The 19,838-nt window shown below is 29.8% G+C and overlaps 7 protein-coding genes across 7 annotated transcripts; 5 read left to right on the top strand and 2 right to left on the bottom strand.

The window, feature by feature from the left end:
* Window positions 1-2,760: 2,760 nt before the first annotated feature.
* On the top strand, window positions 2,761-4,695 carry PTR2 (Peptide transporter; the record flags this gene model as incomplete). Its single annotated transcript, XM_011277180.1, has 1 exon — window positions 2,761-4,695. One exon carries the CDS (start codon window positions 2,761-2,763, stop codon window positions 4,693-4,695), a length of 1,935 nt encoding a protein of 644 aa, XP_011275482.1.
* Window positions 4,696-6,086: 1,391 nt separating this feature from the next.
* Window positions 6,087-8,066, top strand: BN7_2121 (uncharacterized protein; the record flags this gene model as incomplete). The annotated part of the gene is made up of 1 exon (XM_011277179.1): window positions 6,087-8,066. One exon carries the CDS (start codon window positions 6,087-6,089, stop codon window positions 8,064-8,066), a length of 1,980 nt encoding a protein of 659 aa, XP_011275481.1.
* Window positions 8,067-9,891: 1,825 nt separating this feature from the next.
* PTR1 (Peptide transporter) lies at window positions 9,892-11,931 on the top strand (the record flags this gene model as incomplete). Its single annotated transcript, XM_011277178.1, has 2 exons — window positions 9,892-9,917; window positions 10,059-11,931. 2 exons carry the CDS (start codon window positions 9,892-9,894, stop codon window positions 11,929-11,931), a joined length of 1,899 nt encoding a protein of 632 aa, XP_011275480.1.
* A 226-nt stretch (window positions 11,932-12,157) lies between these two features.
* BN7_2119 (SDR family oxidoreductase) lies at window positions 12,158-12,928 on the bottom strand (the record flags this gene model as incomplete). The annotated part of the gene is made up of 1 exon (XM_011277177.1): window positions 12,158-12,928. One exon carries the CDS (start codon window positions 12,926-12,928, stop codon window positions 12,158-12,160), a length of 771 nt encoding a protein of 256 aa, XP_011275479.1.
* A 394-nt stretch (window positions 12,929-13,322) lies between these two features.
* SEC15 (Rab GTPase-binding exocyst subunit SEC15) lies at window positions 13,323-15,833 on the top strand (the record flags this gene model as incomplete). Its single annotated transcript, XM_011277176.1, has 1 exon — window positions 13,323-15,833. The coding sequence occupies one exon, from the start codon at window positions 13,323-13,325 to the stop codon at window positions 15,831-15,833; it is 2,511 nt and encodes an 836-aa protein (XP_011275478.1).
* A 255-nt stretch (window positions 15,834-16,088) lies between these two features.
* Window positions 16,089-17,134, top strand: TAN1 (putative tRNA acetyltransferase; the record flags this gene model as incomplete). The annotated part of the gene is made up of 2 exons (XM_011277175.1): window positions 16,089-16,142; window positions 16,202-17,134. 2 exons carry the CDS (start codon window positions 16,089-16,091, stop codon window positions 17,132-17,134), a joined length of 987 nt encoding a protein of 328 aa, XP_011275477.1.
* Window positions 17,135-18,097: 963 nt separating this feature from the next.
* Window positions 18,098-18,772, bottom strand: BN7_2116 (Immunoglobulin A1 protease; the record flags this gene model as incomplete). Its single annotated transcript, XM_011277174.1, has 1 exon — window positions 18,098-18,772. The coding sequence occupies one exon, from the start codon at window positions 18,770-18,772 to the stop codon at window positions 18,098-18,100; it is 675 nt and encodes a 224-aa protein (XP_011275476.1).
* Window positions 18,773-19,838: the final 1,066 nt, after the last annotated feature.

The raw sequence follows: 19,838 nt of genomic DNA, 5'->3' as shown, positions 1-19,838 counted from the left end.
AAAAAATTTAATTTTTTTTTCAAAGTTGAATTAAAATTATTGAGGTGTATAATATTATTGAAATTTTCAAAAGCCCAAAATTTTTTCTAGTTTTCAATAATTAATCACCATGATCATATACAACAAAATGCAAAAAGAATATCCTGACTGTTTGTTAGCGTATGTTCCTTTTCAAAACTTTAATCTCTGACAGAATTTCGAAAATGACGATTACATAATCATCAGCAGCTGTTAAAAATATTAATTAATTGTACTATTACGAGAATATCTTGATAAAATTAAAGTATGTTAGTAATTCAGAAATAAATTTGAAAATATATACAATATCAATTATTAAGTTTACAATACGATCATGTTGATGCAATTAGGCATACATTATATCAGAATGTTCTTCAAATACATACTTTCGGCAGTAATCGGTATTAAAGCTTTAGGATTAATTTAATGTACGATCAGACGCCAGTTGAACTTTCTTGTATCAAATTGATATCAGACTTTATTATTGAAACCATGGATTTCAAATTGGTGGAGGCTCATTTCCCTATTTTCCCTATTGTTGCTTTTCAAAGCTAGTTTCCCGCTTAAGTTGAACCTGACACATAGTTTATAATAGAGGTATACTTTATGAACCAATATTATAGATCAATAAGGATCTAGCGCCTATATTGAGCTGATGGATTATTGCCCAGAGAGAGAGCTAGGTCGATTCAAATATTTTGAGCGGTTGAAGTAGTGTACCTAAGTGGTAACTCCCTTGCTTTTTGAGGAAGAACTCATACCTTTGACAATAAAAAGCTTACATTACTCTAGAATATATATCTAGTTTATATTGCAGTTACGACATTCCAATTGCAATGGTGGTTATTTCAGCGGTGTATAGCTAAAGGGTTTCAGTACAATCTGACCCAGCTACTTGTAAGTCTTGGGCTCTAATTTGTAACTACCATGATAGTAAAGTGTACATCTTCCATCATCAGCTGCAGAAATAATCATAAACCCTCTTAGCCAAATAGAAGTAACTTCAAACATAAATCTGATACTGAGGAGTCAATTAGGATTCATAATCTAAAGTCTCCAGGCTACTTTATAGTTGATAGAAAAAGATCTTGAAATTTGAATCAAAATTTCCACATTTTGTACAAGATTTCTTTAAGGTATAAAGTGAATGAAGTTCCAAAAAATTAATGGTGGTAAAGTATAATATGTTCAATCTTCAGATTCTGCTTCAGTGGTGGGTAAGTTCTCTGGTGAACTCTATAGATTCGTAGACCTCCAAGCTAAACTGTTTAGACCCCAATCACCAGCTACATAGTGTAGGTATGAAGCTTGAACTTGACACAATTGAACCTTGAGTTTTGATTTCAATTCGGTGTCCTAATTTGAAACCCCGAGAAACAAAAAAATAACTATGCTTTTATCAGGATTCAGAACACCAGCTTAACTAGGTATCTTTACACTGGTTTCATAATTCATAGTTTTATTATTCATGCCACTAGATATCTAGATATGTGACTACAAGTATGATAATTGATTCCCCAAATCAACGCTCAAGTTTCCAGGGATCAGAGCCTATGATCTATTTTATGGTTGCAGATTAGGAGATTTTGTGCTAAAATTATCATTGTGGCGTTATTAACCACCAGAGGACCCTCGAAGAACTTGGCTTGGGCAAATTCAAACAGAAATACATTAACAGGGTGGTTGAAAGATCTGAGAGTTTAACCTATTGTTCACTGTTCAGTAGTTAATTTCATTTAAACGTTGGTTACAACTTATCAGAATAGCATCGCTTTTCTCTTTTAAAGGGGCCGATACTTGTTTTGATAAGATTTTCAAAAAAAGATAAGTTCATGATAAGCTGTCAGATTGAGAATGATATATATAACTAGAACCATAGACACACATTTATCCGATAGGCTGTAACGTATTTAATTAAACAGCTGATATTTGTGGAAATTACAAGAATTGCTGTACTACTGTATGAACTTTCAAGACGTAGTACCCGTTTTGATGCTTTAATCCATTATCCCCATGATGGTTTTGTGATAAATTATCATAACGTCAAAGAAAAACTGGGGCGCCACTTGCAAGTTGATAGATCATTAATCGCTAAATTGACTAGATGACAGTTTTTGGTTTAATATGTGGAAAGACGAGATAGAAAATCATTGACATCCTGGGCCCAATTTCCGTTGTTACCTTTCAACTTATTTCCAGTATTTGAATTTTGAACTGATAGGTGATAGGTATTCCTGAAGTATGGCGCCTGTTGCAATCTATGCACAGTTTTCCAAATCCATAAGGCAAATCACATCACAATTCTCTTTAAACTACATTTTCTAAGCAAAATAGTACCTAGTAATCAAGTACGATTACAGTTCATTTATTCAAATCTTGATGGGGCTTACTTTTTATTTTGATCGGTTAATTGTTACCACACATTTCGTTGCAATATTGTACCACATTAGTTGAGGATCATCCGTTTTGACTAATCAGTGATATCACAAGATACCACAGGACCAGACCACAGGTAAAAGGCAGCCTATTATACCTTCCACTGTATGTTTCTTTTTATTGTGAACGTTGAATGGTAAATCTCCAACTCTTAAATTACGATGGTTTCCAGCAGATATAAATCAGTCAATTTCCAATTCTTATCAGTTTGATTAAAACAATAAGTACATCTTGCCAATACTTTTCTCTTGCCAACCATTTGAAAGAAAGTCTTGTCAATAATACCAAGAAACAATCAATACAACAATGGGGTTTGTTTCTAACATTACAAATAGGATAAAGCCAGCTAATCAACATTTGGATAATAGCTCATCAGATGGTGAAATTGTACATAAATTTGATGAATTAACTGAATATAATGAACAATATCCAGAACCTACCACTGAAGACTATGCAACTTTACCAAAGAAATTAGGTCATGCTCCTTACAAGACTTATTTGATTTGTCTTATTGAATTTGCTGAAAGAGCTTCATATTATGGTGTTAAAGGTCGTTTAAATAATTTTATTCAATTACCTTTACCAAAAGATGGTAATGGTGCTGGTGCTCCTCCAAAAGGTACACAAAAGAATGCTGGTGCTTTAGGTCTTGGTTTAAGAACCGCTTCAGCTGTCACTTTGTTATTAACCTTTTTAGCTTATTTAACTCCTTTATATGGTGGTTATATCTCTGATAAGAAATATGGTAGAGTTAAAACCATTTGGCTTGGTGTTTGGGTTGGTGCTATTTCTCATATTATCTTGATTATTGCAGCTATTCCATCAGTTATCAAAGGTGGTGCTGCTTTAGCTCCAACAATTATTGCTATTCTAACATTGGCTCTTGGTACTGGTTTTATTAAACCAAATTTATTACCTTTATTATATGACCAATATGAACATAAAAGAGATATTGTTAAGACCAAAGAAAATGGTGAAAGAGTCATTGAACTTAGAGAACCAACATTAGAAAGAATGACATTAGTCTTCTACTGGTCAATTAATGTTGGTGCATTTTTAAGTCTTGCTACAGCTTATTGTGCCAAATTAATTGGATTTTGGTTAGCTTATTTGATTCCAGGTATTATTTATTTCATTATGGTTCCTGTTTTATTAATTTTAGCTCCAAAATTAAAGAAAGAAACACCAAATGGATTATCAATTGTGGAAGAAACTTTTAAAGTTATTAAATATGCATTGAAAGGTGGATGGATTAAAAGATTAAGATCTGGTGAATTTTGGGAATATGCTAAACCATCAAATATTGTATCAAGAGGTGATGTTCAAGCTGTTGAAGCTGTTAATAAAAAGGGTAAAAAGAAAGTTTCATGGAATGATCAATTTGTTAATGATGTTTGGATTACAATTGATGCTTGTAAGATCTTTTTATTTTTCATTATTTATAACATTACAGATGGTGGTATTGGTGGTATTGAAAATTCTCAAGCCAATTCAATGACTACAAATGGTGTTCCAAATGATTTGATTGATAATTTTAATCCTTTAACTATTATTGTTTTCATTCCATTCTTAGATTATGTTCTTTATCCAATTTTAAGAAAATATAATATTGAATTTAGACCAGTTCATAGAATGTTTTTTGGATTTATACTTGCTGCAATTTCACAAGTTGCAGGTGCAATTATTCAATGGAAAGTTTATGAAAGTTCACCATGTGGTTATTACGCTACAGACTGTGATGTTGGTACTGGTGTTTCACCAATTTCTGTTTGGGTTGAAGTTGTTTTATACGTTTTAGGTGCTGCTTCTGAATGTTTTGCCAATACAGCAGCTTATGAAATTGCTTATACAAGAGCACCAGAACATATGAAAGGTTTAGTTATGGCTTTATTCTTATTCATGCAATCTATTTCAGCTGCAATCTCTGAAGCTGCTACATCAGCATTAATTGATCCTCATTTAATTTGGCCATTTGTTGCTTGTGCTATTGTTGGATTTGTCTCTGCAGTTTATTTCTTATGGTTATATAAAGATTTACATATTATTATGGAACGTGAAAGAATTGAAAAGGAAAATTTATTAAAGAAAGAATATGAAGAATATTTGAATGCCAAAGAATTTGATGAAGTTGAAGGGGATAAGGATAAAACCATTGAAAAAGTTGTGAGTAAAGATCTTTCAGTTGAAGATCATTTAATTGAAACAAAAGCAGTTGAAAGTAATCTAGAAACCAAGAAATAATGATTTAGTGATTTATAATAGTATATAGCAAAATTTTAATTAAAGTATATTTATTAGTAAGTGGAAATAACAGGAAGTTATTTTTAGGTAGAATTATATTACATTATAAGTCAATTAAGGCGTTGAAAATACATCTCCAATATGTCCAATACGAGTCAGGATAATGACCAGGAGTAAGTTGGAAATTTGGGGTACAATAGACAGAAGATACTTCTTTATACCGAAACAATAACATTGATAAGTTCCCCACAGTCTCGACTTTGCAATAGATAAATAATAAACAGGAACAATTCAAAAATCATCCTAATAATATTCCGGCTTTCCAATACTATGCAGTAAAATATCTTGCATTGGTGTTAACGTTATTCAACAATATTGATCAAAATTGATTATGTATTCAGATTGATGCCTCACAGATCGTTGATTGGATCATCAGATACTTATCCAAGCTGTAGATTACTATTTGGTTGCTTATCATATCTCGTGGAATGTCGATCAAGTTTCAAGAAAGTTCAAACTTCAATTTTACACAATTACGATACCAAGATACCAAGAACAAAACCGCTATCTTCACAGCTCTCGAGCCTTCACACACAGTGTAGTATTTGCATTGAACATTGAGAACTGTGGTTGATATGACTATCTCGTGCCGTATGAAGAGCTATGAATCACATGTCGAGTCACCTTGTACATGTATCAGTGCTAATTTTGAGAGCATTCGTCACTTGATTATGTAGGTTTTTTAAAGGGTCCTTTAAATGTCAAATGTGACATGAAACGTTCACTCGAATCAATAAAAGATCTCTAACTACAAATAACACCCTACAAAATACTATAAGCTAGGATTATACTCTATCAGGAAAGAGACAGAATAACCCCAAATCCTTACCAAGTGTACCAGCTCTTCATTGTTCACTTTTCATTGTCTGGTATGGCTTCTCTCCAGTTTGAAATTTTCCAAGACTTTGTCTTCTCAAGATCGGTCAAGCAAAAAAAAAAAAGAACCAGCTGCCTAAAACTTGAACAATCATGTACAAATGATGTACTACTGTGGGAAAAAGAAAGGCTACAAAGGGATTAAACTCCTAATAGGGTTTGGAATCGATTCTAGGATGGACAAATAATGTTGCTTCACTTAAAGTTTTACGATTGATCACCGTATCAGTTAGTTTGGTTGTTTTACCAAGATTTTTGAGAATTATATGAGTTGATTTCATTGATATGAGTAAATTGTCTTATCAAAAATGCCATTCTCATATGGATCCAACGAGAGAATATATATATATATATATAATGTGTTTCCCATTTTACTAAATCATTTCATTGTTCTGGATATGTTGTTGATCTTTTGATTTGATTCACTTTGATTCACATTGTATTTACGTTTCATAATGGGATTTTCAACATTTATTAAAGAGAGAATCTCTTCAAAAAAAGATTCAGATACATCTTCAACTGAAGAAGAAAACATTGCTGAGAAATTTGATGAATTAACTGAATATAATGAACAATATCCAGAACCTACCACTGAAGATTATTCAACTTTGAAAAGAACTCTTGGTTCAGCTCCTTTTATTACTTATTTAATTTGTCTTGTTGAATTTGCTGAAAGAGCTTCTTATTATGGTGTTAAAAACAGATTGAATAACTTTGTTCAATTAAAATTACCAGCTGGTGGTAATGGTGCTGGTGCTCCTCCAAAAGGTGATCAACAAAATGCTGGTGCTTTAGGTCTTGGTTTACAAACCGCTTCAGCGGTTACTTTATTATTAACATTCTTAGCTTATTTAACTCCATTATATGGTGGTTATATTTCTGATAAAAAATTAGGTAGAATGAAGACTATTTGGTATGGTCTTTGGATTGGTGCTGCATCTCATATTATTTTAATCATTGCTGCTATTCCATCAGTTATTACTGGTGGTGCTGCTTTAGCTCCAACTATTATTTCAATCTTGACATTAGCCATTGGTACTGGGTTAATTAAACCAAATTTATTACCTTTATTATATGATCAATATCCTCATAAAAGAGATATTGTGAAAACTACTGAAAAGGGTGAACGTGTTATCGTTGCAAGAGAACAAACTTTGGAAAGAATGACTTTAGTTTTCTATTGGTCTATTAATATTGGGGCTTTTATGTCATTAGCTACTGCTTATTGTGCTAAATTAGTTGGGTTTTGGTTAGCTTATTTGATTCCAGGTGTTGTTTATTTCATTATGGTTCCAGTTTTATTAGCATTAGCACCAAAATTAAGAAAAGAAAAACCAAATGGAATCTCAATTATTGAAGAATCTTTCAAAGTTATTAGATATACTTTAAAAGGTGGTTGGATTAAAAGAATTAAAATTAATCAATATTGGGAATATGCTAAACCATCAAATATTTTAAATAGAGGTGATGTTCAAGCTTTAGAAGCTGTCAATAAGAAAGGTCATAAAAAAATTTCATGGAATGATCAATTTGTTCAAGATGTTAAAACAACTTTTGAAGCTTGTAAAATTTTTTTATTTTTCGTTATTTATAATATTACAAATGGTGGTATTGGTGGTATTCAAAATTCTCAAGCAAATTCTCTTACAACAAATGGTGTTCCAAATGATTTAATTGATAATTTTAATCCATTAACAATTATTATTTTAATTCCAATTTTGGATCATTTAGTATATCCAACTTTAAGAAAATATAAAATTGATTTTAGACCAGTTCATAGAATTTTTTTTGGTTTTATCCTTGCAGCAATTTCTCAAGTTATTGGTGCTATTATTCAATGGAGAGTTTATGAAACTTCACCATGTGGTTATTATGCAACAGAATGTGAAATTGGTACAAGAGTTTCACCAATAACTGTTTGGGTTGAAGTTGTATTATATATCTTGGGTGCATCATCTGAATGTTTTGCTAATACAGCAGCTTATGAAATTGCTTATACAAGAGCACCAGAAAATATGAAAGGTTTAGTTATGGCATTATTTTTATTTATGCAATCACTTTCAGCTGCTATTTCAAGTGCAGCTACACCAGGTTTATTAGATCCTTATTTAATTTGGCCATTTGTTGCATGTGCAATTGTTGGATTTATTTCAGCAATTTATTTCTTATGGTTATATAAAGATTTACATAAAGTCATGGATCAAGAAAGAATTGATAAAGAAAATAGATTAAGATTAGAATATGAAGATTATATTAATTCTAAAGGTGATGTTGTTATTGAAGATGGATCTGCAAATAGTCATGATGGAACTTTTGATAATGAAGGAAAAAAGAATAATCAAGTTATTTCAAGAGTTGTTACAGATCAAATTTCTTTAAAAGATGAAAAAATTGAAGTTGATGCAGTTGAAAGTTCATTAAGTACTAAGAAATGAACATTATTACAGTGTACTTGTTTTGTTGTTTAGATTTAAGTTTAAAAAATTGATTTTGTTATACCCTAATGTAAAGTTTATATAATTCTTTTAACTCATACACGTGACTTGACGTGATTCCCCAGATGTATGTAAATTCTAATGGAATATTTACGGCCGAATGCCTCAGTTGTTCTTTCGCGATTCGCTTGAAAAAATTAACCGTTTTAAATTTTGCATGATTGATGCCGTGAAAATATTTCTTATCAAAAATACATCAGCTATTGTTTTGAAAATAGATCTACAAATATTTGCTTTGATGATAAGTTGATCAGTTGATAAGTCCTGAAACAACCTATCCATTCTAATCATTATCAGTTATAGGTTATACCATTTAAAGATCTGATTGGCACTTAGCATATTTAAGTTTTTTGAAAAGTCTCGAGACACTTTTCTTGAGTGTTCTTGGCTGTCACAAAAACTCTTGAATTACACGCTTTGTCACCAAAATGTAGTTTAAAGAACACTATAACGTCTTATATATATACGTACTGAGTCTGTTTAAACTTAAATCCAGCATAGAGAATGTAAATGTATTCCTAGTTCCTAGCCTTTAGGCCTATCTTCATGTATGGAATGGAGATATGGGGTATACTGATTAAAGGGTTCAATATGGAAAGGGAACTTAATGGCGATCAATGTCGAACATAATGTAAGTAAATGGATATTTAGGACTCGGTAATTGAATGATCGAGTATAATTGGATTGATGACGTTCAAACTTTAACGAATTAACCTATCGTGCTTATAAATTATATATAACTGTTGAACCTTTGACACATGGTATAAGAATATCAAAACTTAACGTAAAGTACCAAACCCCTAACTACTTCAACAGCATTGAGACAACTATATGACTCATAGAGAACAATACTATACATCGAACCATATACGTATATAATTATTGTTTTATAAGTCCAATACCGGCTTCTTAAGACAAGTTTCTATAGTTTATTGATTCAAGATTTCAATAGTTGTTAACAAAATTCTGCATCAACTTGCTTTTCACGCACGGCAGTTATAGAAAAAAAAAACCATCATAAGCTGAACAAGATGTAAAAATGAACAAAATAAGCATGAATTTGTACCTAAAAACAGCTGTACTTTAATGAAAACGTTATATTTCGGACAGCTGAGATTAAAGATCTTGCAATATGATTGGTTCATGGCTTGTTCCGGAAGTATTCAAGCGAATACCGCTTTTTTTAGAGTGGATAAACGTACTATATAGACCTTGAACATTGAACATTGAACAGGAACTAAAGATTGTAATTTGTAACCCCTCAGTACTACGAACAATCGTTGAATATTCAATGGAGAACCAGAAATACAGGGATTTTAAAAAGAAAATAAGACTTCAGCAACAAGCAATTCAAGTTAAACACTAGTCAATTCTTCTTTGAATATTCACCTGATGCTTTCTCGTAATTGTTTATTGTATCCCTCTGCCTAGCTTGCCCAGTGCTTGCCCAGTCTCTGCCCAGTCTGCCTAGCTTTCAATCCCAACGGTCTGCCCGTGATGTGTCTTCCTGCCCGGAATAGGCAGAACTTTGAAGCACTAGGAGAAAAAATAAAAAGAAAAGCGTTATCTCGTGAACCAAAGACATCAATTTCAACATAAAAAGAGCCCTTTCTTTTAAAACGATGATGCACCAAAAATTGGGTGATGATCACTGTTATCAGAATTCAATCGATTTTTGTATATAAATGTTCATTTCCCCAAGAATGTAATTGGACGTTTTCATTGTTTGTTTGTGAAATACAAATTACTCAATACATATCTCATAATGGGTAAGTTTAGATCTCATGATATGTCACTTTATAGAGTTTATTATTAACCATTGACAGGTTTCAACCTTAAGGGAAAATTAGTGGAAAAAATACGTCCAACACAGGCTGTTGAATCTCAAGATGTTGAAATAGCTTCAAATTCAACTGTGGAACAAGTTGATAGATATGAAGAATTAACTGAATATAATGCTAAATATCCAGAACCTACTGCTGAAGATTATGCTACTTTACCAAAAAAATTAGGTCGTGCTCCATATGCTACTTATTTAGTTTGTCTTATTGAATTTTCTGAAAGAGCTTCTTATTATGGTGTTAAAGATCGTTTAAATAATTTTATTCAATTACCTTTACCAAAAGGTGGTAATGGTGCTGGTGCTCCTCCTTTAGGTGATCAACAAAATTCTGGTGCTTTAGGTCTTGGTTTACAAGTTGCATCTGCAATTACCTTGTTGTTAACCTTTTTAGCTTATTTAACTCCTTTATATGGTGGTTATATCTCTGATAAAAAATTAGGTAGAGTTAAAACCATCTGGTATGGTGTTTGGGTTGGTGCTATTTCTCATATTATCTTAATTATTGCAGCTATTCCTTCAGTTATTACTGGTGGTAAAGCTTTAGCTCCAACTATTATCTCAATTATTACATTAGCTTTTGGTTCAGGTTTAATTAAACCAAATTTATTACCTTTATTATTTGATCAATATGAACATCACCGTGATGTTGTTGTTACTGATAAACATGGTAAAAGAGTTATTATTAGTAGAGAAGCCACATTAGAAAGAATGACTTTATTCTTTTATTGGTCTGTTAATGCTGGTGGGTTTTTATCTTTAGCTACTTCTTATGCTGCTAAAAGAGTTGGTTTTTGGTTAGCTTATTTAATTCCAGGTATTTTATATGCTATTATGATTCCAGTTTTAATGGTTTTAGTTCCAAGATTAAAACAAGAAATTCCAAGTGGTATTTCAATTTTAGAAGATTCTTTAAGAGTTTGGAAATATTGTTTATCAGGTGGTTGGATTAAAAGATTTAGAAAAAATCAATTTTGGGAATATGCTAAACCATCAAATATTGAAGCAAGAGGTGATATTCAAGCTTTAGAAGCTGTTAACAAAAAGGGTAAAAAGAAGATTTCATGGAATGATCAATTTGTTCAAGATGTTTGGACTACAATTGATGCTTGTAAAATTTTCTTATTCTTTGTTATTTATAATATTAATGATGTTGGTATTGGTGGTATTCAAAATTCTCAAGCTAATTCAATGACAACAAATGGTGTTCCAAATGATTTAATTAATAATTTTAATCCTTTAACTATTATTATTACAATTCCAATCTTGGATTATATTATTTATCCAATTTTAAGAAAATATAAAATTGAATTTAGACCAGTTTATAGAATTTTCACAGGTTTTATTATTTGTTCATTTTCATCAGTTGCAGGTGCTATTATTCAATGGAAAGTTTATGAAACTTCACCATGTGGTTATTACGCTACAGAATGTGATATAGGTACTGGTGTTTCACCAATTTCAGTTTGGGCTGAAGTTTCTCTTTATGTTTTAGCTGCTTCATCAGAATGTTTTGCTAATACTGCCGCATATGAAATTGCTTATACAAGAGCTCCAGATAGTATGAAAGGTTTAGTTATGGCTATTTTCTTATTTATGCAATCTCTTGCAGCTGCTGTTTCTGAAGCTTGTACAGGTGCTTTAATTGATCCATATTTAGTTTGGCCATTTGTTGCTACTGCAATTGCTGGATTTATTAGTGCTTTTGCATTTTTATGGATTTATAGAAATTTACATGTTGTTATGAATAATGAAAGAATTGAAAAAGAAGCTAAATTAAAACAAGAATATTTAGAAATGAGTGGTAATCATAATGCTATGAAGACTACAGATTCAAATGCTTCACCAGATCTTGAAGAAAAAGTTGAAGAAATTGTTGATCAAAAAATAAGTATGGAAGAAAATAGAATTAAAGCACAAAGTGAAGTTGATGGAACTTTAATTGCTGCTGATTTTAAAAAATAAATTTGAAGTTTTATTATAATACAATTGCATACCCTTAAGTTTTTTACATATCCCTACAAAAGTCATAAAAGACAGAAAAAAAAAGTTTATGAATGATTTTAATAATATATTTATTTAATGAAGAAGTCATGTGTATAATAATTTTGTATAAAGTGTTGTTTTTAATGATGTTTATAAATGTTTTTCAAAAGTTACTCTAATTCAAATTTGTAAGACTCATAGATAACTACCATTGTAATTGAGTTCCATCATAAGACCATAAATGATCAACATCAATTTTACCTTGACTTAAACCTTTAATGATATTTTCCACAATTCCATGAGCACTTTCTTCTGGTGTAATTAATCCATATAATTTTTTTGCTAATTCAAAATCACCATTAACAGCTTTTTCAATTGCAACATTACCTAAATCTGTACCAACTAAACCTGGATGGAATGCAACAACTTTAAAACCTTCATTTTTCAAATCAACATTGAAAGCTCTAACCAAATAGTTAATAACTGATTTAGTTGAAGCATAAGGAGAAATTGGATGTGGAATGAAACCTGTGATAGATCCACCAACACTTGAAGTAAAAAAAACTTCTCTATTATTTGATTTAAGTAATAATTTATAAAATTTTTGGAATGTAATCAAATTACCAATAACATTAATGTTATAAGTATCCTTATAAACTTCTGGTGATGTATTTAATGTAGTTTCAAACGAGTAAGAGACACCAGCATTTGGAATTAAAACATCAATACCTTCATCTTTACCTAATTTAGCTTCAACAGCAGCAACAGCTTCATCAGTAGCTTCAACAGAAGTTGTATCTTTCAATTGAATAACTTCGACATTAGAATGTTCTTTAGCAAAATCAGATAAATCTTTAGCATTTGAAGGATCACGAGCAGTAGCAAAGACTCTATTGTTTGAATCTTTAGCCAATTCTTTGACCAAAGCAAGACCAATACCTCTATTAGCACCTGTAATCACGTAGTTTTTTGTCATATTAATAATATAAATCTAGTTCCTAATTGTTTAATGAGGATCACAATGAGAAAGAATGCCATCTTCAACAAGTGATAAATCACCACTTATATAGTTTTCTTCAATACCAAACCATCTCTTTGAATACCAGCTCCTATACCCATTTCTCATACCACAGAGTGTTAAATTCAATAACAAATCTTTCAAATCATCACCAAAAAGCATTTCAAATTGGTTAAAAAATCCTAAATCCGCTGGATTATGTAATGATTGCACGCAAAATTATGTAATCAATATCAGATACGAGGGCAAAATTCAAATCACGTGAATGTCATGTGTTGATTTCGCATAATCTGACCGGATTTCGTCATAGCCCTTTATTACCATATTCCTAAACATCAACAATCTGTTCATTATGACAAGGTGGTGGATTCAGATCAGAGATCATTCAACAGATTTAAAAGAAGGGGGTTCCAATAGCGCTCATTTAGGCGTATCATTGTACTATATTAGATCAACCAAGATGTCTAAACCCAATGAAAATGGTGGTGGTGGTGGTGGTTCGTCGTTCAAGCAATTGAGCTTCTTGAATGAAAGTGATCCGGTAACATTGTTGAACTCAAATAACTATTTGGATCAATTGGTACCTATAATCAAATCAAATATCAAATCAAACACAATACCTGAACTTCTAGAGACATTGAATAATGAAGGATTGAAGAAAGATGATGAATTAACAAATAATATCAATTCAAATGAAGTCAATATTAGAACTACAACAACTGAAATTGCATCAATATCGAAAAATGCATCAACTATAAATGAACAGGTTTTGGATATAAATGATCATTTAAGTAAAACTTCAAGTCTGACAATACAAAAAAAATTTCAAATGCTTGCATTAAAGAAAAATATAAATAAAATTAATGAATCAATTATTTTAATCAATAAGATTTTACAAATTTTAGAATTAACAGATCGTACACATGAATTAATTAAAAATGATAAATTCTTTAATGCATTGAAAAATTTAAATGATTTAGATGCTTTAAATAAAGATTTTGATAAAGATTTCCAATTCTTACAAAATATTAATGATTCAATACCAATTATGAAAAATCTTGTTAGAGATGAATCTATAAGTTTGGTAAAGAGAAATTTAAATACTTTAGATACAAAATATGATAAAATTTCATTAGCATATTATGATAAATTTACACAAATTTTGTTGAAATGGGATCAATTTAGACAAAAAAATAGAGATTTTGATAAATATAAATTAAATTCATCAGTGGAAATTAGTTTAAGAGATGATTATTTAAATAAAGATGATCATTTACCTCAAGTTTATAAATTTATTGATTTTGGTTTCATTTATGATTCTTTCTTAATTTTTAAATCTTTAGATCAATTACCATTTCTTAAAAATGAATTTAATAAAGAATTAAATTTAAGAAGAGATAAAATTTTACATCCTTTTTTAACAAATGATTTACATAATGAACAATTTAAAAAATATATCATTTCAAATGATAATTTGAAAAATTTCCTATCTAAATTAATTGGATTTTTGATATTTCATGATCTAATGTCAACAAAATTACCAAATATTATAAATCAAAAAACAACTGATATATGGGAAAATTTATCTGCTAAAATATACCCTTTCCTAAAAGAATTAGTTGCTAATGGATTAATAGAAACTCAAAAAATCCTAGATTTTAAAAGTATAATAGGAAATTTTTATTTAATACTGGAACATTTTAATCTTAGTGGTGATCATTTTTATAATTTATTAATTATGACATTTAAGAAATTTTCACAAATATCTACACATAATTTTAAAATTGATTTCCAAAAATTAACTGAAGAAGATGATTCAATGCCAATGGCAATTTATGATATTGGATTATATAGAAAAATTTCAAATATTAGTTGGTATGAAGATTCAAGATCAGAAAATGAAATTAAATTCCCACAAGTTTTACCATTTAGTACAATTTATCCAATGACTTGTGCACAAGTTAGAGCTTATATTACACATCAAACTGGATTTCTTAAAGATTATTATAAATATGATGTTGAATCATTAAATAAATTAGTTATTGAAAATGTTGATAATTTATTAATTTCAGTTATAAATAGTTATTTTAAAGAAAAATTAAAATTAATAACTAGAGAAGAATTATCACAAAATTTAATTAATTTAGAATATTTCTTAATAATGTCAAAAGAAGTTAATAAATTATTAAGTCGTACATTCCATACAGATGTTAATTTAAAGGCAATTAATGCAATTTCTGATACAAGAAAAATCACAGAAAGGGAATTATTTGTTATGGTTGATGGTAAAGTGGAAGATTTAATGGATTTCATTGATTGGGATTGGCAAACAACTGAATTAAATAAAGAACCAAATTATTTTATGAAAGATGTTGGAGATTTCTTAAAAAATATGTTTACATCAACATTTTCAAATTTACCATTATCAGTTAAAACTCTGTTACTTTATAGAGTTTTTGATTTATTAGCAATTAGATTTTTAGAAAATTTAAATGATCAATCAAAAATTTCAAAACAATCTGTTCAAAATTTTGATATTGATATTGAATATATTGAAACAGTTTCAAGAGAATTGAATCCATCAAGAGATGCAGCAATTAATGGTACTAGTAGAGAATCATTACAATCAATGTTTTTACAATTAAGACAATGTATTAATCTTTTAAAAGTTGGTCATTTAGAAGAATATAAAGATCAAACTACAAGAATGAGAAAATATGATCAAATTAAACCTGATGATGCAGTTCAATTAATTAAAAAAGTTTCAAATGAATTATCAACTCCAAATACACCAATTGATAGTCCTGATCCATCTGGTGGTTCCAAATATGCAAAGTTTTATAAATTTAGATCAAATGCTTAGAGACTATATTGTTTACCTTTTATATGAATTAACGTTTTGTAAAATAGAATTAAAATGTATTAGAATTTAGTACCGATATCTTTGTGGATTCCGGAAGATTCAATTTTGATGTAATTTCTTAAAAATTTGGAGATGAGCTTTTCTGCACAGTAAAAGAAAAAAAAATACTAAAGAAAAACAAAAAATTAACTAAAGTGTCAAAAGACTACAAATCCTAAGCTTTATTAGCTAAGTTAACTTTGCTATATAATAACTATGGGTGAAAAGAGAAGAAACAACGGTGGTAGAGGTCAAGACCGTAAGAAGAAGGTATGTGTTTCATGGTAATCAATGATCTGGATCTTGAGTACTAATTATGATGATGATAGTATAAAGTTGCAACGGGTATAATTGATCCACAAACTTCAGGAATTTATGCAACTTGTAATAGACATCATGAAAAACAATGTGAAAAAGAATTAAAATTATTATTTGATGATAAATTTGAACAATTTTATAAAGATGTTGGAGTTGAAGAGGATGAAGATTCAAAAGGTGAAGAAGAAGAACTTTCTATAGAAGAATCTATTAAAAGAGAATTAGAAGGTTTACAACAACCAAAAGAAAAAGATCCAACAAAGAAAGAACCTTTCCAATTCATTGATTTAGGATGTGAATGTGTTGTTTTCGTTAAGACTAGAAAACCAGTTGATCCAACTTTTTTGGTGGAGAAAATTTGTGAAGAAGCTTTTGAATCTAAAATTAAAAATACAAGATATACACAAAAATTAACACCAATAACATGGTCATCATCAGCTAGTATTGAAGAATTAACTAAATTAGCTAAGCATGTTTTAGCACCTCATTTCCATCAAGATAAAGAAATTCAAAAACCTTTATCATTTGCAGTTAAAGTAAGTTCAAGAAATTTTAATACAATTGAAAAAATGGATATAATTACCAAAATTGCTGAATGTGTTGGTAGAGATCATGGACATAAAGTTGATTTAAAAAAATTTGATAAATTAATTTTAGTTGAATGTTTTAAAAATAATATTGGTATGAGTGTTGTTAATAATTATGAAAAATATCAAAAATATAATTTACAACAAATTTTTGAAAAACAATTAAAAGAAGATAATACTTTATCAAGATCTGCTACTCCAAAAATTATAAAGAATGATGAAGTTAAAGAAGAATCAAAAGAATCAAAAGAATCAAAAGATGAGCAAAAAAATGAACAAAAAGAATCAAAAGATGAAACACCAAAAGAATCAACTACTGAACCTACAAAAACTCAATCTATCCAAGTTGACGTATGATACAAATGTTATTATTTCCCACTCAAAAAAATGATTTAATTTAATGATAACACACTTTCCAAATACTATATAAATGTTAGTTTTTTTATTTCTTCTTTATAATAAATAAAATTTCATGTTAACTTACTCTTGTTGGTTCTTCCCATGATAACCAATCACCAGTTTTATTAGGAATCAATCCCATACTATTCAATTTATAAACCCCAATTGCCACGACACATAATTGTAAGAAGATAAATGTTAATTTTGCTAAAAACAAATCATGTTTTGTACCTTCACTTTCTAAACCTTTAAATTGATTATTAACACCAATTATAGCTGTTAATGGACCAGTAAATAACATCAAAGTCATCGTTATTGGGATCAATTGTAATGAATTACCAGACATATATGACATGAATGCATTCATTGGAATTTGTTTACCAGGTCCTAATGCAATATCCCATGCTTTCTAATAAGAAAAAAGTTTTTGTTAGCCGTTGAAACGATTCATAGTATAGATATATAACAGGGAAATTGAATACATACTTTTATTCTTAGTGCATCTATTTGATGTGGTTGTTTGATCACTGGTGCCTTTTTGATTTTAGAAGATTCTTGGAATCCATTTGGTGATTCAATTGAACCGGATAATGGTTGTCTTTGGTGAAAGTTAGTATATCTTTATTATTCCATTTTTTGAAGGTTTTGTAACATACACTATTGTAGGGTTTGTAAGATCTTTATACCAGCTCATTATGCAATTATCAATTTATCTTTGTGGTTTTGTATTTTAAATGTTTTGATATCTCTAACTTTCCTTAACCTACAGATCTATAAAAGTGTTGATAATTTAATATATTCGCGGATGATTTTATATTACATAATCAGAAGGCGGTGTGTTACTAAGCATAGTAAAGTAAAATACTTCAATATTTATTGAGATATTTATTTTATTAGCTATATATTTAGTTCAAAGCTTATTTAATTATTTATATATTTTGATAATTCTAAAGCAACTAAATCATTATTTTTTTCATTTTTTTTATTTGATTTTGAACTCAGTTTTGACCATTCTTGACCATTTGATTTATAATGTTTTAAAAATGAATTTGAATTTAATTCTTCAGTTCTTTTAGTTAAGAATTCAAAAATATCATTTGAATTGAAATCATTGATTGATTTATGACTTTTGTTAGTTGTTGTTGTTGTTTTAGGTTTTGACGGCTGTTGTTGTTGAGATTGTTGTTGTTGTTTTGTTGATTTGGAATCAGATGATGGTGAAGTTGATTTTTTATTTGTTGAAGGGCGCTGTTGATTATTATTTGATGGTTGTTTTTTTGGTTGTTGATTTGATGGGATAGATGATGATTGATTTGTATTTGTTGATGGTGTTGATGTTGAAGTTGAAGTTTCAGGTGTTGTACTTTTAGAGGCGGCTATAGCAGCCCAACCTGATGTTTTTTTAGTAAATGAAGGTTTTGAAGGAAGACTTGAAGCCGGTACTAAGCTTGGAGTAGATGTTTGAGATGTTTGAGATGAAGGGGTTTGTTGTTGGTTGTTATTTTGATGGTTCTTGTTTTGTTGATGTTGTTTATTATGTTGTTTTTGTTGATTTTGATCCTTCTTTGTATTGTTTGATTTTGAATTTGATGCCATGATGATTGAAAAAAAATATGATTGTATAAATTATGAAAAATATTATCTATATTTGGTTTATGAGATTGTAGAATTGAAAAATGATTTGGAATGGATCAATTGCTTGAAGCGCTCTATTCTATGTCTGAAAAAAGTTTTAAAAATAAGTTGATTGTTTTGATTAAAAGATTTTGACTTTACTGGTTGTTGAATCAAATTTTGAGCTTTAAAATTTCATGAACTTTTAAAAAAAATGATTTCGCGGTAGAAAAACTAAACCTTAAACTAAAATTTAGGCAGACCTTAGGCAGGAGTTAGGCAGGAGTTAGGCAGAGATTCTTTCCGTCTAGACAGTGAATTTAAAAATCTCTTCAACAAAGTTCCCAACAATGCCCACCTGGCACCTGGCCCACCTGGAACCAACAATTGTTCTAGCTCCAGGCTCCTGCTGAGGAAAACGTCACTTCAGTAAATCAAAGTATTTGAATGCATTGCGATTCTATTCTCAGTTGCTAATAACATCAATCGAAGATATGTTGTAATGAATACATTGTGATCTTGATAGACCTTTGATGGTAAGAATGTACTAAATGAAATTGATTTCATGGTCATTTTATTCCAAATAAATTACTATTGGGATATTCCACACTGTTATAGTTAATCAACTAATTAAGCTGGTTATTTAACCACGCTCACGTAAACTCCGGGGTACACTGTGTATGACCATAATAGTAATTCCAACAAATTGAGACTAAACTTAGGGAGAACTAACAACAGGACTCCACCAGTTTGAACTCCTAAGAATCCAGGAACAATAGTAACAATAAGCAATTGCCAGATATCTAAACAGATCAATTTTAAATAGCCTATGTCAAATTTCAATTCCCGTCTAGCCTATGAGTTGCTGATAAATCTGGGGAAAACTTATATCCGGATGAGAAATTAGGCAGGGAAATTAGGATCCTCAAACTACCGGGGCTATATATAAATCGCAACAATAACAACAATACTAGCAATTGGAAAGTCGCAAAAGACGCAAAGGAACAACATGAACAATGTTTACGCGTAGATTGCGATGATTAGTATC

This window comes from Wickerhamomyces ciferrii, contig 00049 (genome assembly GCF_000313485.1).
Source record: "Wickerhamomyces ciferrii WGS project CAIF00000000 data, strain NRRL Y-1031 F-60-10, contig 00049, whole genome shotgun sequence".
NCBI classification, from domain to species: domain Eukaryota; kingdom Fungi; phylum Ascomycota; class Saccharomycetes; order Phaffomycetales; family Wickerhamomycetaceae; genus Hansenula; species Hansenula ciferrii.
The sequence above is the reverse complement of the archived record's forward strand: the minus strand, read 5'-3'. Positions and strand labels throughout refer to the sequence as shown.